The sequence below is a fragment of the Pelophylax lessonae genome, assembly GCF_965119305.1.
Source record: "Pelophylax lessonae genome assembly, chromosome: 5".
Classification (NCBI taxonomy): Eukaryota; Metazoa; Chordata; class Amphibia; order Anura; family Ranidae; genus Pelophylax; species Pelophylax lessonae.
The window spans coordinates 158388158-158408169 of record NC_138772.1 but is presented as its reverse complement, the minus strand read 5'-3'; the positions used below and the strand labels follow the sequence as shown (position 1 = coordinate 158408169).

The following is a 20012-nucleotide window of genomic DNA, read 5'->3' as shown; positions in this document are numbered from 1 at the left end:
AGAGTCGAGGCGTCCACAAACCCCCACCTCGGTGGAGAGGGTATTATGAAGAGAGGGTGCCTGTCGGTTCGGTATGGTGAGTAAAACGTTCCCTTTTTTCCTCATTTATGAGGCAGTATATATTATGGGCCCCTCCATATATGGTCAGTATATATCTGACACTTACAAGTCCCCCTTGTAATACAGCATGTGTTTTGTGGGAAGTGGACTTGGTTCAAGAGCTAACACTCTACCCAGCAGACTGTAACATTACAGCAAACATAGGAGGTATAATCCTACCTTATGTGCAGTGTATCTCTGCAGATCCATATGTCACCTCTCAGCAGAGTGCAGGTGGATGTGCTGGGAAGACGATATCGGCGGTCCGCCGCCATTTTGCCGTAGACCGTATGCATGTATGTCCTCAGGTCACGCCGGCCGCCATGTTTTTGGAGTCTCATGTCTCTTCTATGGGGGCGGCCATGTTTTGTGAGCCCAGCTTCCTCGTGGAGGGCTGGGAACGCCGGAAGGCGTACACAGGGGGCGGAGCCACGCCTTCTGCCCGGGAAAAAGCAAACAGCTCCTTCCAGTCTGTGTAAGACAGACGCTGGCTGCAGTTTGTTGGAAACTGCACTGCATCGGTTGGTGAGCCTTGGGGGTCCCTCTCTCTCTCTCTCTCTCTGGGATCGAGAAGCAGGTACTCTGAGGGGCGCTATTGCGCTAGGGGGAGACACACAAAAAAAAAAAAAAAAAAAGTTTTTTTGTTTATTGCTGGCAAAAGTGTCCTGTATTAACATGGACCCTGCCACTCATGTATCTCCTCCGGATCCCCTCGAGGGGTCTGCGGGATCCTCCAGCACCCCATTGACAATTGAATCTTTGTCAGCCATTATGGAAACTTTTGTGTCCCGGGTGGAAGTGGCTTGTCAGGGACAGGGCGCAAGAAAGCGACCCCCGCCTAACCCCTTATTATCTGAAACCTCGGATTCAGACTCTGAGCCTATTTCTGCAGTTGCAGGTACTTCATCTGGTATTGGTGTCTCGGGTCCTGTCTCTTCAGACAGTGAGGAGGATGTTTCGGCATCTGCCATAGCCCGAGAGGAAGCGTTGGTAAACGCACTCATTGTATCTGTTCAAGAGACTTTAAGGTTACAGGGTATTCCATCAGAAATAGCTGAAACTGAGATCCCTTTTGGGACTAAAAAGCGCATCAAAGTGGCAAAGGTTTTTCCATTGCCCAAATGTTTTGGCAATCCAATCGATGAAGAATGGCGTCTGCCAAAACGCACTTTTAATATTTCCAAACGCATTGACAGGCGTTATCCGTTTGAGGAAACCCTTATTAAGAAATGGACAGAACCACCTGTGGTGGATTCACCAATTGCTAGATTGAATAAAGCCACGGTTATTCCTTTAGAAGACGCTCCGTCTTTTAAAGATCCAGTGGATCGCAAGATAGAAGCTATGTCTCGCACCATGTTTTCCTTGATTGGATCAGCTTTCAGGCCAATAATTGCTATTGGTCTGGTTTCGCAGGCTGTAACTGAATGGACCAAGTGGTTACGCCGGGACTTAGAAGAAGTCCCTCAGGCGGTATCAGATTTGTTGGAACAAATGATACAGGGGTTACAGTTTGTATGTGATGCGGCGTTAGACGCCACTCCATTAATGGCGCGAGCATCAGTCTCAGCAGTGGTTCTCAGGCGTACACTGTGGCTAAAAGGTTGGATAGCCGACCAAGGTTCCAAAAAAGCATTGGCTAATATCCCCTTTTCAGGAGAACGTCTATTTGGAGCCAACTTAGATGAGATCATTAAGGATCTCACCGGTGGAAAAAGCACCTTTTTACCGCAAAATTTTAAAGGTAGAGGAACTCGTCAAAGACGAGGGCCTTCTTTTTCTGCTCACAAGAGGTTTTTTCGTCCAGCGGGTGAAAAAACTAAGTCCTCCAAGGTTCCTGCAGGAGGCGTCAGGGGTCGTTGGTCGGGCAAGCAAAAGCCCGCCCCCTCCAGACCTGAAGATAAACCATCCAAAGCCTGAAGGTGCGCCCCCACCCATAACTGGGGTGGGGGGACGTCTTCGCCGGTTCCCGGATCCATGGCTTTCCAGAATCCCGGACAAATGGGTTTGCGAAGTCTACTACAACAAGGAGTGGTAGTCCACGTTCCTTGGACAGAACGGTTTCAAGGGTTTTATTCAAACCTGTTTACAATACCCAGGAAAGAGGGCAAAGTGCGTCCAATTCTGGACTTAAGAGCACTCAATTCTTTCGTCAACATAAGAAGATTCAGAATGGAGTCCATTCGCACGGTAGCAGCCTTCCTGCATCCAGGGGATGTCCTAGCGTCCATAGACATCAAGGACGCCTATCTTCACATTCCCATTTTCGCAGGACATCAGCGTTTTCTACGCTTTTCCGTAGAGGAGAACCACTATCAGTTTGTGGCGTTACCTTTCGGTCTCGCCACGGCTCCGCGGGTCTTCACAAAAGTGTTGGCCCCAATGTTGGCACTTCTGCGCCAAAGAGGTATATCGATTCTAGGTTACCTAGACGATCTTCTGCTTCATGCAGAGTCTCCTCAGACCTTGCTACAAAACATAGAAATTACTATGATTTCTTTACAGGAATTCGGGTGGCTGGTGAACCAGCAAAAGTCTTTTCTGGTTCCCACCCAGAGGCTCGAATATCTGGGTCTAATTCTAGACACAGTCAGGACAAGAGTGTTTCTTCCGGTAGGGAAACTTCGAAAGATTCAATCAGCAGTCCAGTTGTTACTGTCCAACAACTGGTCTTCCCTTCGGACTTGCATGAGGGTTCTGGGGTTGATGGTGGCTTCCTTCGAAGCAGTCCCATTTGCCCAGTCCCATACCCGAATTCTTCAGCAAGAGATTCTCCTCAGATGGAATCGGAATCCGGAATCCCTGGACAATCAGATACGATTGAGCAAACAGACCAGAGAGTCTCTGGTTTGGTGGCTTCGGTCTCCAATGCTCAGCCAGGGAAAGTCATTTCTGCCAATATATTGGACGATAGTGACCACGGATGCCAGTCTATCCGGATGGGGAGGAATTCTCGGTCAATTATCTGCCCAGGGACTTTGGTCCCCGGAAGAATCCAGATTACCGATAAATGTATTGGAACTGAGAGCGATCAGACTTTGTCTGATTCACTGGACCGAGCAGCTCCAGGGCAGCCCGGTTCGGATCCAGTCGGACAATGCCACAGCCGTGGCTTATGTCAATCACCAGGGGGGCACCAAGAGTGTCCGAGCGGCCAAGGAAGTGGCTTGCATTCTTCGCTGGGCGGAACGATTTGTTCCAGCAATCTCTGCGGTGTTCATTCCGGGGGTGGAGAATTGGCAGGCAGATTATCTCAGCCGTCAGACCCTGGATCAGGGGGAATGGTCCCTCCATCCAGACGTTTTCCACCAGTTGTGCCTACGGTGGGGCACCCCGGATGTGGATCTGTTGGCATCACGATTCAACAGGAAAGTTCAGAGATTCGTGGCTCGCTCCCGCGATCCTCTAGCAGAAACCGCAGACGCACTGATCGCCCCGTGGGGGCAATACCAGCTAATATATGCCTTCCCTCCTCTCGCGTTACTGCCAAGACTTCTTCGCAGGGTAGAGGAGGAAGGAATCCCAGTAATCCTGGTAGCTCCGGACTGGCCTCGTCGAGCTTGGTACGCCGACATGGTCAGACTGGTGGCGGACGTCCCGTGGAGACTTCCTCTCAGAGAGGATCTACTGTCTCAGGGACCGATCTTCCATCCTGCTTTACGATCGCTGGCTTTAACGGCCTGGCTATTGAGACCCAGGTGCTGAAGGACAAAGGTTTGTCAGTTTCAGTTATTCCTACTCTAGTTGAAGCAAGGAAAGCGACTTCCAGAAAGATTTATCATCGCACATGGAAGTCCTACATTGCATGGTGTGAACCTTTGGGGTTCCATCCTCGGTCTTATTCGATTAGTCGAATATTGGCTTTTCTGCAACAAGGGGTTGAGCAGAAACTGGCCTTGAGTACTATCAAGGGTCAGGTCTCAGCATTAGCCATCTTCTTTCAGAAGCCTTTGGCTACTCATTCCTTGGTGCGGAATTTCATCCAGGGGGTGCGACATCTGGCTCCGCCAGTGCACGCGCCGTTACCCCCCTGGGATCTTAATTTAGTGTTGTCGGTTCTTCAGAAACCTCCCTTTGAAGATATTAGGGAGATTCCTCTACCCACGTTGTCCCAGAAGGTGGCCTTCTTGGTGGCTATTACTTCTGCACGCAGGGTGTCAGAACTGGCCGCATTATCTTGTCGTTCACCATATCTGGTGGTTCATAGAGATAAGGTGGTTCTTCGTCCGAATCCATCCTTCCTACCAAAAGTAGTTTCAGAATTTCATCTGAATGAAGAAATTGTATTACCTTCCCTGTGTCCTAAGCCCAGTCATCCTCGGGAATTTGCTTTGCACTCCTTGGATGTGGTCCGGGCGATCAGGGTATACTTGAAAACGACAGACTCGTTTCGCAAGACGGATTCACTTTTTGTGATCCCAGATGGACCCAAAAAGGGGTTGCCTGCATCTGCCGCGACCATTTCCAGATGGATCAGACAGACGGTAGTGCAGGCTTATTCTATTAAGGGTCGGGAGCCCCCGTTCCCTGTTAAGGCGCACTCCACTCGGGCTTAGTGCGTCATGGGCCTTTCGCCATCAGGCGTCAGTGGTCCAGGTGTGCAAGGCGGCTACCTGGTCGTCGGTGCATACCTTCTCTAAACATTATAAAGTTGATGTAATGGCATCGTCTGATGCCTCATTTGGCCGCAAGGTTTTGCAGGCCGCAATTTGAGGAGACCAGTGGTCTACCTCGAGGGTTTTTTTCCGTTGGAAAATTTTTTCTTTAGTCTCATTCTTTGTTTATAATGAGCCTTTAAAACTTCTAGTTTGGCACCGGTTGGGCCTACTAGATTGGATTTGATTTTGTCAATCCCACCCCTCATTTGTGGCACTGCTTCTGGATGTCCCAGCTCTTGAGAATCAAGAAGACTACGTCTGTCAATGAGCGATAGAGAAAAATGGATTTTTGTAAGAACTTACCGTAAAATCCTTTTCTCTTAAGCTCATTGACAGACGTAGTACCCGCCCCTCTATCATTGAGTTGGGTTGGGTTAATTTCTCTGTACTGCTTTAAACAGAACTGATTCCCTGTAGCAGAGAGAGGGAGGATATACCCTCAGGGACTGCCCCCTAGGGTGGAGCCAGAACGTTTTGTCATTCTGCCTAGTCCTACTCCTGCGGAGACAACATAACCCAGCTCTTGAGAATCAAGAAGACTACGTCTGTCAATGAGCTTAAGAGAAAAGGATTTTACGGTAAGTTCTTACAAAAATCCATTTTCTCAGTGTTCACCACCCTCCTGGTCACCCTGCATCCCTAACAGATGCAGGGTGACTTAAACATAAGAGAGCCCCATAAGGCTGGGCATGGTGCCCCCCAATCTCTCTAAAGGAATTTGGGGTCCACAACCCCCATGCCTAAAGTGACTCCCGTCACACAGCCGTATAAGAGACTTAGGACAGTAGGGGCTTCTTTACATTTACGGTTTTGGGGGCGTAAAATCCCATAAGCATTGTGGCCTGCGACCGGATATATAACCACTTAGGTGGCCCTCGCTCTTGAAAAGATTGAGCACCCCTGCTTTATGGGAAGGTCAGCTATACAATAATTCAGTGTTGGGCCTCATTCACAAGGAAATACTACAGCATACACCTGTGCAAAGGCCGTGTTTGACAGCCGTGCAGGTGCAATGCCCCAAACGCACACAGTTTGCGATTGAGCGGCCTGCACCTGCAGGGATGTCAGATTGACATGACTCCAATTAACATGTGGTTAGGAGTAAGCGATCGTTTGTATCGTGAAACGCGTCAACCTGGCATGTCTGTTTTGCACTGCCTGTATGAATTCACCTATGAGGAATAAATACATTTATTGACTTCCACAATTGCTTTGTGTGCGGTCCCAACTTTGGGTTTTCTACTATTTCGGATGACGGATCTGACCTGCACCAGGCTTAATAACTTCACCTGAGCGGCTTTTCTCTGTTTTTCTCCAATTACCATGAATAGGGCTGCCTGCACAGAGATGCACAGAACAGCTGTGCATCTCCATGCAGGCAAACATGGCATAGCATAGGTGTACTCTGTAGTACATCAAAGTAAATGAGGCCTAAACTGCTGGTGTACAAACGTCAGGAGAGAAGTGTGGTACAGTAGCTGCCATTCTTGACCTTCTTGATGCCAAGATGGAGTAGGGTCTGTGCTGTGCAGAACAATTGGGTTACTTCCAGGTGGCACTTTGAATAAAATCCAGGAAGCTGAGAGAAGAAAAGAGTGCAAAACCAATTGTTTTGAAGACTTGTAGTTTTTTTTTTTTTATTTGTACATTACAAAGGCAACCAGCCAACGCATTTTGGGTATTATAAATCACCCCCTTTGTGTGCTGTTATTTCCATCAATATCTCACTGTTAAATAGACATGTGGCCAGTAAATTTGAACACAGGACATTGTGTGACCATAACATACTCCTTGCCCACAGGTTATACTGGATTTGGAATTCATTAGAGCCTGACCATACTCTAGCTCAGCATTTCTCAACCTTTCTTTTTATTTGCGACACCCTTTAAAAGTATGCAGACTCTCAAGGCAGAATAAAATGTACAAAATGCGAATGCTACTTAGGAATGGGAAACCTGAGCCTAGGGGAATGCACACAAGCACCTTAAATTAATTCTAAAAGTAAAAATGAAAAAATAAACATTATATACTTACCTGTTCTTTGTAATGGTCTTGGACAGAGCAGCCCCGATCCTCCTCTTCTTGGGTCCCCTGCCGGCACCCCTGCTCCTACCCTGCCAAGTGCCCCCCCCCCCCATGGGGTGACTGGTGCGTGCTCGCTCTCAAGCCGACTCTGTATGTCCATTGACACACAGAACGTGACTCGGCCCTGCCCCCTCCTCCCTCCTCACTGGCTCAGATTGACAGCAGCAGGAGGCAGTGGCTCTCGCTGCTGCCTCCCTGTCCAATGAGGAGAGAGAGAGAGCCGGGAGAGCTGCTGCTCTTGTGCCCATCGTTGGATCAAGATCAGGCTCAGATAAGTATAAGGGGGGAGCAGCTTGCAGAAGGTTATTTACCCTAATGCTGAGAATGCATTAACATTAAAAAGAGCCCCCCCTCATAATGGTCCCCCTATACGTCCGAGTTTCCTTATCACAATAAAATCTCCCATTTACAAATGAGGTCCCTTATCACCACATAGTCCCCCTCATCCCAGAGTCAGAGGCCCCCCCATCACGTTCGAGTCCCTCTAGAGCATGAAAGACCCCCCCCCCCCATCACAAAAGTATCCCCAGAACAGAGTCCCCCCAAAATATTAGTCTCCCCATCACATCAATGTCACCTGTCACCACAGTTTTCCCTGCTGTAACACGGAGTCCTCTCATCCATCTTTGTTCCATGGCAAACTGGGTCTTGTGCTTGAGGCACCCTGGGGGAACTCATAGGGCACCATAGGGCACCATGACACCCTGGTTGAGAAACACTGATGTAGTAGATATCACAGGCTGGTCACTGTCATTTGCCTTTGTAGGAAATTCAACCACAGCAATAAGCAAATTAATTTGGGGTGGATTAGAGGATAGAATTGACATTAAGACGGGGTATAAGTTCATCGGCTGGTGCAGGATAATCATAATGCAGGATATGGATAACAATGAGAAGAATTTGATGAGAATTTTTCTGAAAGTTTGTTTAAATGTCTCTTTTATTACTCAAAAATGTATAGCTTTCTGTAGTGTCCACTAGATGGCACCAAATCCAACCATATAAATAAAATAAATAGTGTTGATTATTTTGTTTTTTTTGGGTTTAATTGTGTAAATTAGCAAGTCTAGATAGTATGCCAGTATATAGAACACATCAATTCTATTTTTCACTCAATCTTACCTCTTCTTTTTTTTTTTTTTTTTTTTGGTACAAAAATTTTGAAGCATGTTGGGATTTTATTAGGATATTTAAAAAAAAGTTTCCTTCTCATTTAGATGTTAAATTTAATTTATTTCTGTCTAATGGCCCTATAAGAATAATATAATAAGTAATTCCAAGTCTGAAATAGGCACTGTCTATTTATTTATTTTTTTTAATGGGCAAGCTAGTCAGATCATCAGTGATCTAATTATTAGCATAATGGTATGAGATGTGCATTAGGATAATTCTATCTGTAATCTGCTCTGTTCACATGTCACTTTGCTTTCAGAGCTGCATGCACTGGGTGATCAGAGATATCACATACACTGGAGGAGAATGTTTCTGTCTAGATAAAATTTCTATTGGCTTGCAGCTGAAGATAAGCTCTGTGTATTCTGTAGTTAAAGCTCGTTTTCATATTGGCTGTTTTTGCTTGTGTATTTTTGCCTTAAAGCTGAAAAACCAGGCAAACCAGCTAAAGCGGCAGCTGAACGACATTTACAGGAGCTACAAAAAAGTCTTATGATCCGTAGCAGGCAGCATTTGAAAGCCTTACGCCAGTCAAAAGTTTATTTTAGTTTTGAAAAAAGGGGCTAAGCCTTACAATTACTTTTGGGTTTTTTTATGTCTGTAAATTGATTGAGTATATTCTTCCTTTCTTTTCCCTACAATACCTGTACAAAAACTGTGTGGTTGTCACTGGGGCGGCAGACCGACCTGACCATGGACCACACCAGCTCCAGCCCGCACCCCACACCATAACCCCATCCCCCCACCAGTCCCCGGTTCACTCAACCTGTCCTGCGTCCTGCCCCTGGACTGATATGTGGAGGAAGCGGCTTCCCCCTCAGTCTCCTCCGTGTCCCCCTTCGTTGGCCGGGCTTCCCCTGCGTCTCCTGCTCCTTCGCCAATAGGATGGCTTATCCTTTCGGCCAATCGAGAAACGGGTCTCAGGACCCGCATTCTGATTGGCCAGGAGGAGAATCCATGTGACAATAATGAATATTTATTCGCTATTGTCACACAACTGGGTGGGCTCAGGGCGCAGTGCTCTGCGCCCCCCGAGCCCAATCTTTTTGGAAGCATATTAAACCTCTGGCTCTAATCATGTGCTTCAAAAAAAAAAAAATTCCCCCTCTGGAATCCATGCATCCGGCGCCCTGCATGTAGATTAGGGGGCCGGACGCATGAATAGGGGAGCGGCACCCTTAATGGATGGGTCTCCACTGGTGGTTTTGTTCCTGCATGTGCCTCAGTTGGACAGATTTGCCATCACTTTCTGTCCTGACAATAAGGCCTCATGCACACTGGATGTTTTTACAGCGGCTGTTTTTGGCGTCAGACATTTTTTTCTGCAGCCAGTAAATTCCCCAGCATGTTATCCTATGTGTCCATGCACACGTAGGTTGTTATCAGCAGTTTTTGGCAGGGGCGTTTTCTGTCTGGAAAAAAAAGCCCAGAATTAGTGGGTTTTAGGAGGCGTTTTTCATCTGTAAAAACGCTCTGACTCTGATAAAAGCCAAAAAATGCTGAAAAACAGTTCTATTCGGCGCTTAACAACGTTTTTGAGCCATACGTTTTTGTGGGAGTATAGTTTTGTTAAAAAAAAAAGCTAAAAAAGGCAACAGCTGAAAAAAGCTAAAAAAAAGCTGAAAAACTCCTCCTACAGCTACAGTTTTGATAACATCCAGTGTGCATGAGGCCTTAGTAGGAAGAAATCTCCCTGACAGGGACACAGGTGATGATGATAACCTGCCAGAGACTCTGAGCCATGTGCTTTTTAAAATGGGTAAAAAAAGCGGGGGATCGATCCGCCAATCCCCCGCTGAGCAGGCGGATGGCAGCTCTGTCTCCGCTCTGTGTGTGGAGATGGAGATGGCAGGTCCCTGCTGTTCTCTATGGGGGAATTGGATGGGAATGGACTGTCTGTCCCTTCTCACCCGATCCACTGGACGGATGGAAGATAGGGTTTCCATCTGTCCAGATTTGACGGATCGGATGTCAGCGGACATGTCTCCGCTGACATCCGATGCCCCATAGAGATGCATGGGGCATCCGTTCAGATCGGCCTGTCCGTTTTTTTTTTTTTGGCGGATCTGAACGGATGCTGTCTGTGTGAAAGGGGCCTAAATGGAAAAAATATATGGAATGCAGCTGAGCTGAAAAAAAGCTTGGTCACCAAAATTCCAAAAGCCAGAATTTGCACAGTGAACAAGCAGACGTACGCTGAGGGTAAGGTGGGGGTCATCACAATACCCAATTTGCGCTCTCCTTCTGTAAATATGTCCATACTGATGTCTGACTGCGCAGAGCAGTAGGGCTGTGATTGATCAGAGGGCTGATTCCCCCTCTCAGTCTTCTGTGTGATGACTAGGGAAGGGTAGTATCACAAGAGGTTTAGGGCTGGATCACACAGGAACGGACAGCTGCTGGAGCGCTTTACCTCTCTGGCAGCTGTTTGTTCCCGACTGAGGTAGGGGGTATTGTGGTGTGCGATTCAGCACATCATACACAGCTTTTTGTTTTGTACAAACCTTATTTGAAGTGTACAAAAGTACACTTCATTCATGTCTTTGTAGAGCAGCACAATGCGCTATGCTGCTGTACAGTGCCATGCGATTCTGTACAGTGTGGATGTCTGCATTTTATCGCAGTATGCTGCAACGCAGCTCTGTACTGTGTTGCAGTGTAAATAGGAAACACAGAAAACAATTTTTATATAGTTAGAGTTAGTCTGGTTAAAAAAAAACAGAAGTCCATCAAGTTCATCCAATAAAAGGGGGAAAAAAAATCTGTGTCCTTGCGGTGACATGCGTTTTACTTGCTTGTCACCACACTATATGTGAACTCAGTCTTGGGGTCATTGCACACTGGGCTTAAATGTTGCTTTTAGAGAAGTTTAGTGTTTTGCCTTTAGAAGCAGCTAATGGTATCCATACACAGTAGGAGTTTTAGAGGCATATTTTAAGCTCAGTGTTTAGGGGAGAAAAACTACCCCTTTCTGTTTGTGTTTTTTTAGAAAGTTTTTTGGCAGAAAAAGACCTAAAGCATGCCCAAACGCTGGTACAAAAAACACTCTTTGTTTTAAGCTAGCGTGCATGGACCCTTAGGAATGTACACTGTTTTTATGTAAAAAAAAAAAAATCTGTGTATATAGGTGTGTGTGTGTGTGTGTGTATGTATGTATATATATATATATATATATATATATATATATATATATATATATATATATATATATATTAGGGATAGACCGATATTGTTTTTTCCAGAGCCGATACCGATATCTTGGTCACAACGTATCAGTATCGGCTGATATGGGCCGATATTTTGTACATTTAAAATTTTGAAAAATAAGACATTTTTTGACACCAATCTGGTACTGAACATGTTAATTTTTGTTTAATACTGAATGGCTGGCTTGCTGGCACCCTGTGTGTGTGTGTGGGGGGGGGGGGGGTGGCTGGCTTGCTGGCACCCTAGTGGTAGGTGGGTGGCTGGCACAGGGGCTGTGGGTGGCTGGCTGATACAGGGCCTGTGGGCGGCTGGCTGGTATAGTGCCTATGGGTGGCTGGCTGGCTGGCACCCTGTCTGTGGGTGGCTGGCTGGCTGGCACCCTGTCTGTGGGTGGCTGGCTGGCTGGCACCCTCTCTGTGGGTGGCTGGCTGGAACCCTGTGGTGGGTGGGTGGTTGGTACAAGGGCTGTGGGTGGCTGGCTGGCTGGTACAGGGCCTGTGGGTGGCTGGCTGGCTCGCTGGTACAGTGCCTGTGGCTGGCTGGTACAGGGCCTGTGGGTGGCTCGCTGGTACAGTGCCTGTGGCTGGCTGGTACAGGGCCTGGGGGTGTTGGTGGCCTGCACCGGGCTGCTGTGGGTGGATGTATGGCTGTGATACACTCCCGCGAGACTAGTCCCGACTCCAGGCGAGGCTGTCCAAGGCGAGGGAGGCAGTCTAAGAAGGAAGAATGACGTCACAAAAATATCGGCAATATTGGCCAGTTCCGGGGGTCGATACCGATATATCAGGGAAAGTGCATATCGGCCTTGCCGATAATCGGTTTATCCCTAATACATATACGTGTGTGTGTATATGTGTACGTATGTATGTATGTGTGTGTGTGTGTGTGTATATATATATATATATATAATATAAAATATACACACATGCCCACACGCACACACAGGATATATAAAGTTTACACACCCCTGTAAAAATGTTAGGTTTCTGTGATGTAAAAAAAGAAGTCAAAGTAATTTCAGAACTTTTTCCACTTTTAATGTGACCTATAAACTGTACAACTCAATTGAAAATCTTTTAAGGTGGGGAGGGGGAGAAAAATAGAAAACTAAAATAATGTGGTTGCAGAGGTGTGCACATCCTCCTATAAGTGGGGATGTAGCTGTGTTCAGAATTAAGCAGTCGCATTCAAACTCATGTTAATTAGGAGTCAGTATACACCTGCCATCATTTAAAGTGCCTCTGATTAACCCCAAATAAAGTTCAGCTGTTTTAGTAGGTCTTTCCTGACATTATCTTAGTCGCATCCTGCTGCAAAAGCCATGGTCCGCATACAGCTTCCAAAGCATCAGAGGGATCTCATTGTTAAAAAGGTATCAGTCAGGAGAAGGGTACAAAAGAATTTCCAAGGCATTAGTTATACCACCATAGAACACAGTAAAGACACCTTCATCAAGTAGAGAAAATATGGCACATCAGGGACATTACCAAGAACTGGACGTCCCTCCAAAATTGATGAAAAGACAAGAAAACTGGTCAGGGAGGCTGCCAAGAGGCCTACAGCAACATTAATGGAGCTGCAGTAATTCTGGCAAGTACTGGCTGTGTGGTACATGTGACAACAATCTCCTGTATTCTTTATATGTCTGGGCTATGGGGTAGAGTGGCAAGACGGAAGCCTTTTCTTATGAAGAAAAACATCCAAGCCCAGCTAAATTTTGCAAAAACACATCTGAAGTCTCCCAAAAGCATGTGGGAAAATGTGTTATGGTCTGATGAAACCAAGGTTGAACTTTTTGGCCGTAATTTCAAAAGCTATGTTTGGCACAAAAACAACACTGCACATCACCACAAGAACACCATACCCACAGTGAAGCATGCTGGTGGCAGCATCATGCTTTGGGGTCGCTTGTCTTCACCTGGAACAGGGGCCTTAGTCAAGGTAGAGGGAATTATGAACAGTTCCAATTACCAGTCAATATTGGCACAAAACCTTCAGGCTTCTGCTAGAAAGCTGAACATGAAGAGAAACTTCATCTTTCAGCATAACGACCCAAATCGTACATCCACATCAACGAAAGAATGGCTTCACCAGAAGAAGATTAAAGTTTTGGAATGGGCCAGCCAGAACCCAGACCTGAATCCGATTTAAAATCTGTGGAGTGAATTGAAGAGGACTGTGCACAGGAGATGCCCTCTCAATCTGAAAGATTTTGGAGTGTTGTTGCAAAGAAGAGTGGGCAAATATTGCCAAGTCAGGATGTGCCATGCTGATAGACTCATACCCAAAAAGACCGAGTGCTGTAATAAAATCAAAAGGTGCTTCAACAAAGTATTAGTTTAAGGGGGTGCGCACTTATACAACCATATTATTTTCGTTTTTTAATTTTAGTTTTTAATTTTACTTTATATATATATATATATATATATATATATATATATATATAAATATGTATGTGTGTATATATACCGTATTTATCGGCGTATAACACAAACTTTTTCCTCCTAAATATGGAGGAAAAAGTAGCTGTGCGTGTTATACGCCGATATTAAAAAAAAAATTGTCCAGAAAGCAGCGCCGAGAGGTAGAAGGGGGCGGGCAGCGCCGAGAGGTAGAAGGGGGCGGGAGGCGCCCAGGAGAAGGAAGGACGCGCTGTCATCGGAAGTCCCGCCTCCTATGCCGACGTCAATCATAGGCGCCGGGACTTCCGATGAGAGCGCATCCTTCCTTCTCCTCGGTGCCGTCCGCCCCCTTCTACCTCTCGGGGCCGCCCGCCCCCTTCTACCTCTCGGCACTGCTTTCTGGAGATTTAAAAGTGATGTGTATAGTGGCGCTGGCGAGGCTGCAATTATGGGCGCTGGCGAGGCTGCAATTATGGGCGCTGGCGAGGCTGCAATTATGGGCGCTTGCGAAGGCTGCATGTATGGGCACTGGCGAAGGCTGCATGTATGGGCACTGGCGAAGGCTGCATGTATGGGCACTGACGAAGGCTGCATGTATGGGCACTGGCAAAGGCTGCATGTATGGACACTGGCGAAGGCTGCATGTATGGGCACTGGCGATGGCGAGGCTGCAATTATGGGCGCTGGTGAGGCTGCATGTATGGGCGCTGGCGAGGCTTCATGTATGGGCACTGGCAAGGCTGCATGTATGGACACTGGCGAAGGCTGCATGTATGGGCACTGGCGATGGCGAGGCTGCAATTATGGGCGCTGGTGAGGCTGCATGTATGGGCACTGGCGCTGGCGAGGCTTCATGTATGGGCACTGGCAAGGCTGCATGTATGGGTACTGCAGTGACGAGGCTGCATGTATGGTCACTGCACTGGCGAGGCTGCATTTAAGGACACTGCGCTGATGAGGCTGCATTTGTGGGCACTGGTAAGACTACATTTAATTTAAAAAAAATGTTCTGAGTTTAAAGCTGTTTATTTTTTTATTTTAAATTTCAGCTTTTTTCCTGAAATTTCCTGCCCTAAAATTTAGGCGCGTGTTATACGCCAATAAATACGGTATATATGTGTGTGTGTGTGTGTATGTGTGTGTATATGTATGTATGTGTATATATATATATATATATATATATATATATATATATATATATATAATGTGTGTATATAAAAAAAAAAAACTTTGCCTATATATATATATATATATATATATATATATATATAGGCAAAGTTTTTTTTTTTTTACTTTTTATTGGTATTAGCCTCTCGCAATCTCCAAGAAAAATTAGATCTAAAAAAAATAATAATATATATGTAAGCAAAAAAACCTGCTGTTTAGTACAAATTGTGTTAATTTTGAATATTTTTAAATGTTATTTTCTTAAATTATTGCATTTATTTTGTCTTCTAGAATGTGACTACTGAGAAAACCTTGTCTGGTAATGAGGATTATCACGCCAATGATACAGACAGGTAATTATTTTATTTATAGTAGTATGATTTGTTTGTATTATTTCACTCACATTTTCATCCTTGGGAAATCTGTATTCAGAAGAACGAAGGCTCTTTGTAACAATATGAGCCCAATCACACTAGCCACAAGCTAAAACGGCTCATTTTAGCATGCAGGCTGCTGTCTTGCTTTGCCGGGCAGTGTAATCCACTGTTTCTCCACATCACACTGTTTGCATTTTTTTTAAATCTTTTTTTTTTTTTTAACTTTATTGAGAGTGTACAAAATTGCAATGCAGTGATATGCAGTTCCATCTGATGCACTGTGGAAAAATGCAGCATGTCTGCTACACTTCACACAAGTATTGCGATGTGAAAGGGACTCGGAGAACCGTTCTATTCTCTGTGCTCTTGTGGTGAATGGTGTTGGTCAGGTGTTAAAAAAGCACGAGTCACTGCATGTGAAAACGCGCCCTTGGGCCCAGGTGAAAAATGAGCCAGATTATAATGGGTAGTATATTTTTCTAAAATGTGTCAAGCCAAAGTGGTAGATTTTTGCTTTAGATTTTTAGATGTTGCAGTGCAACAATGAGAATTGCTCAGTTTTTATACAGGTGTTCGTTCTAGAAATGACAGTGGATTATAATCAAGTACCATATTAGGGTCATCCTCAGCATGTAGGATCAATTCCTCAAAGGCTGTGCAATGAGGATTTACAATGCAGCACTGCTTTTCTCACACAGGCAGGGAGTCGACTATTGCCATGTTGCACCCGGATATACAGTACTGTGCAAACATTTTAGACAGGTGTGAAGAAATGCCGTCAAGTTAGAATGCTTTTAAACATATAATATTATTATTATCATTATAATACAGGATTTATATAGTGCCAACCGTTTACGCAGCGCTTTTACAATACAGTTCAATACAAAAGGAATAGGAGGGCCCTGCTCATAGAGCTTACAATCTAATTGTCTATTTTTATAAATTTACAAAATGCAGAGTGAGCGAACGGAAGAAAAAATCTAAATCAAATCAATATTTGGTGTCAAATAATATATTCAATATTATATTGATTTTGATTGGGATTTTTCTTCTGTTCATTTCTTTTCCATTTTGGTAAATTGATAAAAATAAACTTTTAACACTTCTATTTCTGAAAGCATTCTTAATTTGCAGCATTTTTTCACACCTGCCTAAAACTTTTGCACAGTAATGTATAGTAAAAAATAAAGACACATTTCAGTACATTGTAGGATTTACTAGAGTGTAGTATTGCCATGTGAAAAAAATAGATTGTGGAAAATATGTCCCCTAACCCCCAGAATATTTAATATTCGGAAAGTCGCAATCATAATTTATTTGTCTACACTTCTCCATACAACCAATGGACGTGATTACAAAAAAACGAATGGAACATTTTCAGAATTCTAAGAAAGACATTCAAGTAAAAACTAAAGATAAGGTAAAATATAATAGGGTAACAGCACTGTTCATTCCGCTGTGAAATCATTCAGCAGCGTCGTCAACCTGAGGGACAGACAAGGTAAGCTTAGATGGACGGGCAGATTTTAAGTAAGGGACAAACAAAGCTCAATTCCAGCTAACATTTTTAAGCAGTTACATCAGTTTTTCTGTCTTCTGTAAAAAATATTTAAATTGAATTATTCTAATAAAAGCTGTTTAAACTGCTTGTCGTCCGCCTCATAGCAGTTTTGCTGCTGCAGGGTGGCAACTGTGTGCCAGGTCAAGTGTGTCTGTGTGTGTGTATATATATATATATATATATATATATATATATATATAATGTATGTATGTATGTATGTGATTCTGGACTCCTGCAGGAGCACACCACTTCTCCGCTTCTGCTGTGATAAGCAGAAACCTATCTGCGGTTGTCGGGCACTCCATGTTCTCTGGCACCCGCCGATCGTCTGCAATACACAGAGATGTAAACAAGGCATATCTCCGTTCTGACGGGGGAAGGAATGGATTTTGTGTTCCTGCAAAGCAGGGTCTAGAATCCATTACTTCCCTTAGTAAAAGCAGCAAAAAGTGGCCAGGCACACAGGTAACCTCTTGATCGCCCTTGATGTTAACCTCGACCCAGCCAGTGCTATTAGTACAGTGACAGTGCATATTTTTGCTGTATTAGTGTTTTCTAGGCAAAGTGTCAGTGTCAGAATGTCCACTGCAATATCGCAGCCCCGCTAAAAGTCGCCGATCGCCACCATTACTAGTATAAAAAAAAAATACTTAAAAAGGATATACTAATATTTATAAAAAATAAATATAATTCTATATTATAAATATATCCCATAGTTTGTAGACTCATTTATGTTCGTGTAACCCAATCTATGCTTATTGCGATTTTTTTTTTTTTTTTTTAACACCAAAAACATGTAGCAGAATACATATTGGCCCAAATTGATAAAGAAATTCGATTTTTATTTTTTTTTTTTTTTTTTTTTTATTGGATATGTTTTATAGCAGAAAGTAAAGAGAATTTTTTTTTTTTTTTCAAAATTGTCGGCAATTTTTGGTTTATAGTGCAAAAAAATTAAAAATGCAGTGGTGATCAAATACCACTAAAAGAAAGCTCTGTGTGGAAAAAAATTCAGTCAATTTTATTTGGAAACAGTGTTGCACGACCGTGCGCTGCACTTTTCAATTAAAGTAACTCAGTTCCGTATGGCAAAAAATGGCCCGGTCATAAAGGGGTGTAAATCTTCTGCAGGGAAAGGGGTTAAAGCGGAGTTCCACCCAAAAGTGGAACTTCCACTCATTTGCTTCCCCTCCGGTGCCACATTTGGCACCTTTTATGGGGGAGGAGGTAACGGGTACCTATTTTTGACTGGTACCCTTCCCCCAGTTCTGGGAGACGACGCCACTGCGCCATCCCTCAGAGCTTTGGCTCCTTCCCCTCCCCCCGCCACCGCTGAGCCAATCCAAATGCGCAGCGCATGCACAGTAGGGACCCGCCCGTGAAGCCGTAAGGCTTCACTGCCGGGTTCCCTGACCGGCAAAGGTGGCGGCAGCACCCGACAGCCGATGGAAACATCGGCTGCGATGCCGACATCGCTGGACTCCAGGACAAGTGAGTGTCCTAATATTAAGTCAGCAGCTACAGTATGTGTACAGTATGTGTAACTGCTGACTTTTTTAATTTTTTTTGGGAGGGGCGAAACGCCACTTTAAGCACCATTATCAGTGTTGTATGAAGGCTCCATTCACACCAGATCGCAAGCAGTATCGGCGTGGTTCTAAAAAGCTGCTGGACTCATTTGCGATGCCATTGTTTCTTAATGGCACCCCAATCGCGCCGTCATTTTGGCGCAATTGTCACACAGTCAATTGCGACAAGGAAAAGGAACATGAGTTTCTTTTGGTTGACCGCATCACACATTGCGATTGCGGCGCGGTTGGGGTGCCACTAAGAAGTAATGGCATCGCAAATGCATCCTTCGTTTTGCAGCGATTTGAAATTGCGGGTGAAAAAATAAAGGAGTTCTCTACCCAAGGGGTTCACTAAGCACTAGACCTGTGACAGGCTCATCAAGAGTGCAGACTATGCTCGCCACGTCCGCTCACTTCCTCTATTCATAGAAGTTTTACATAGCTTCTGTTAATGGAAGAGGTGGACCTTTCATTTATCGACCCATCCTCCCTTTTATAGATTGTTTGTTTTTCCTTCTATGAATGGAGGAGGGGGGCAGAAAATGCGGGCATAGTTGACACTCTTGATGAGTACCTGTCATAGGTGTTGGTATTAACCCTCACAGCACTGGAAGATTATGGCTGCAGAGTCTGGGAGAGGGGCAGAGTACTGAAGATTTTTACTATGGTCAACGCCACCAGCAAAAAGGCCACTTTGCATTAAAGTAAAACTAGAGGCAAAACTTTTATTTTTTTTTTTATTTTGCATAGAGCAAGGGAGGGTTATAACTCCTGTCAGATTTTTTTTCGTCATCATTGTCCCATTGCAGAGATTTCCCTTCACTTTCTGTCCCATAGTCAAATAGAAAATGAGAGGAAATCCCTGCAAATTAAGAGAATCGTTTGGGCTCCCCCCAGGGTCACCAGAACTAGTGTCCCCATTGAAAGATTTTCCCTCTAACTTTTCTGGGGACAACCCAAAATGTGGGTTTTACTTTTACTTTCAATGATCTTTGTAAACAGGAAAAATAGAAAGGGTAAATCTCCTTAACTGGGGCTGCAGACAGCAATAAAAAACGACAGGGGATCTAATCCATCTCCACTCTATCCAAAACTAGAAAAACAATTTTTTCTTTAGTAAAGCCCCGTACACACGCACCGATTGTTGGCCGACCGATCGGCCGTCTTTTTTCCAGTGTTGTTGTGTTGGTTGAAATGTGCTCTAGACTGCACACGAATTTTGTCGGCCAACAAAAACCAACTTCAGAAGTGATGTCATGTTCTGGTCTACTTTTCGTGTGTTTTTTCTTCTCTGAGCATGCCCAGTCTTGCTCATCAGATTTTTGTCTGCCGAAATCTGTACCGACTGAGGAACAATCGACCGTTCTGGTGACGGCCAACAAAAATTTTATAGCATGCAAACCAGATTTTGTTCGGCCGAAAAGTCGCAGTCGGTTGTCGGAAGCATCATACTAACAAGCCGACAATCGGGCGATCGGACGTTGGCCGAAAATTCACGGCCAACAATCGGTGCGTGTGTACAAGGCTTAACAAGCCGACAATCGGCCGATCGGACGTTGGCCGAAAATTTACGGCCAACAATCGGTGTGTGTGTGTACGAGGCTTAAGGCCTCTCACACAGGTCGAATCTGTTTTGGCAGACTCCACTTGTTTAGCGGGGATCGCTCAGCTGATCCCCGCTGACCAGGTGGATAACAAGTCCGTCTCCACTC

The 20012-nt window shown here is 44.8% G+C and overlaps 1 protein-coding gene across 1 annotated transcript in view; it reads left to right on the top strand.

Moving 5' to 3' along the window:
• AZI2 (5-azacytidine induced 2) overlaps positions 1–20012 on the top strand; it is a 92735-nt gene that overhangs the window by 34771 nt on the left and 37952 nt on the right. Inside the window, exon 5 of the mRNA XM_082257540.1 lies at positions 15083–15144. Coding sequence (XP_082113666.1) covers positions 15083–15144 — 62 coding nt within the window. The remainder of the gene's footprint in view (positions 1–15082; positions 15145–20012) is intronic.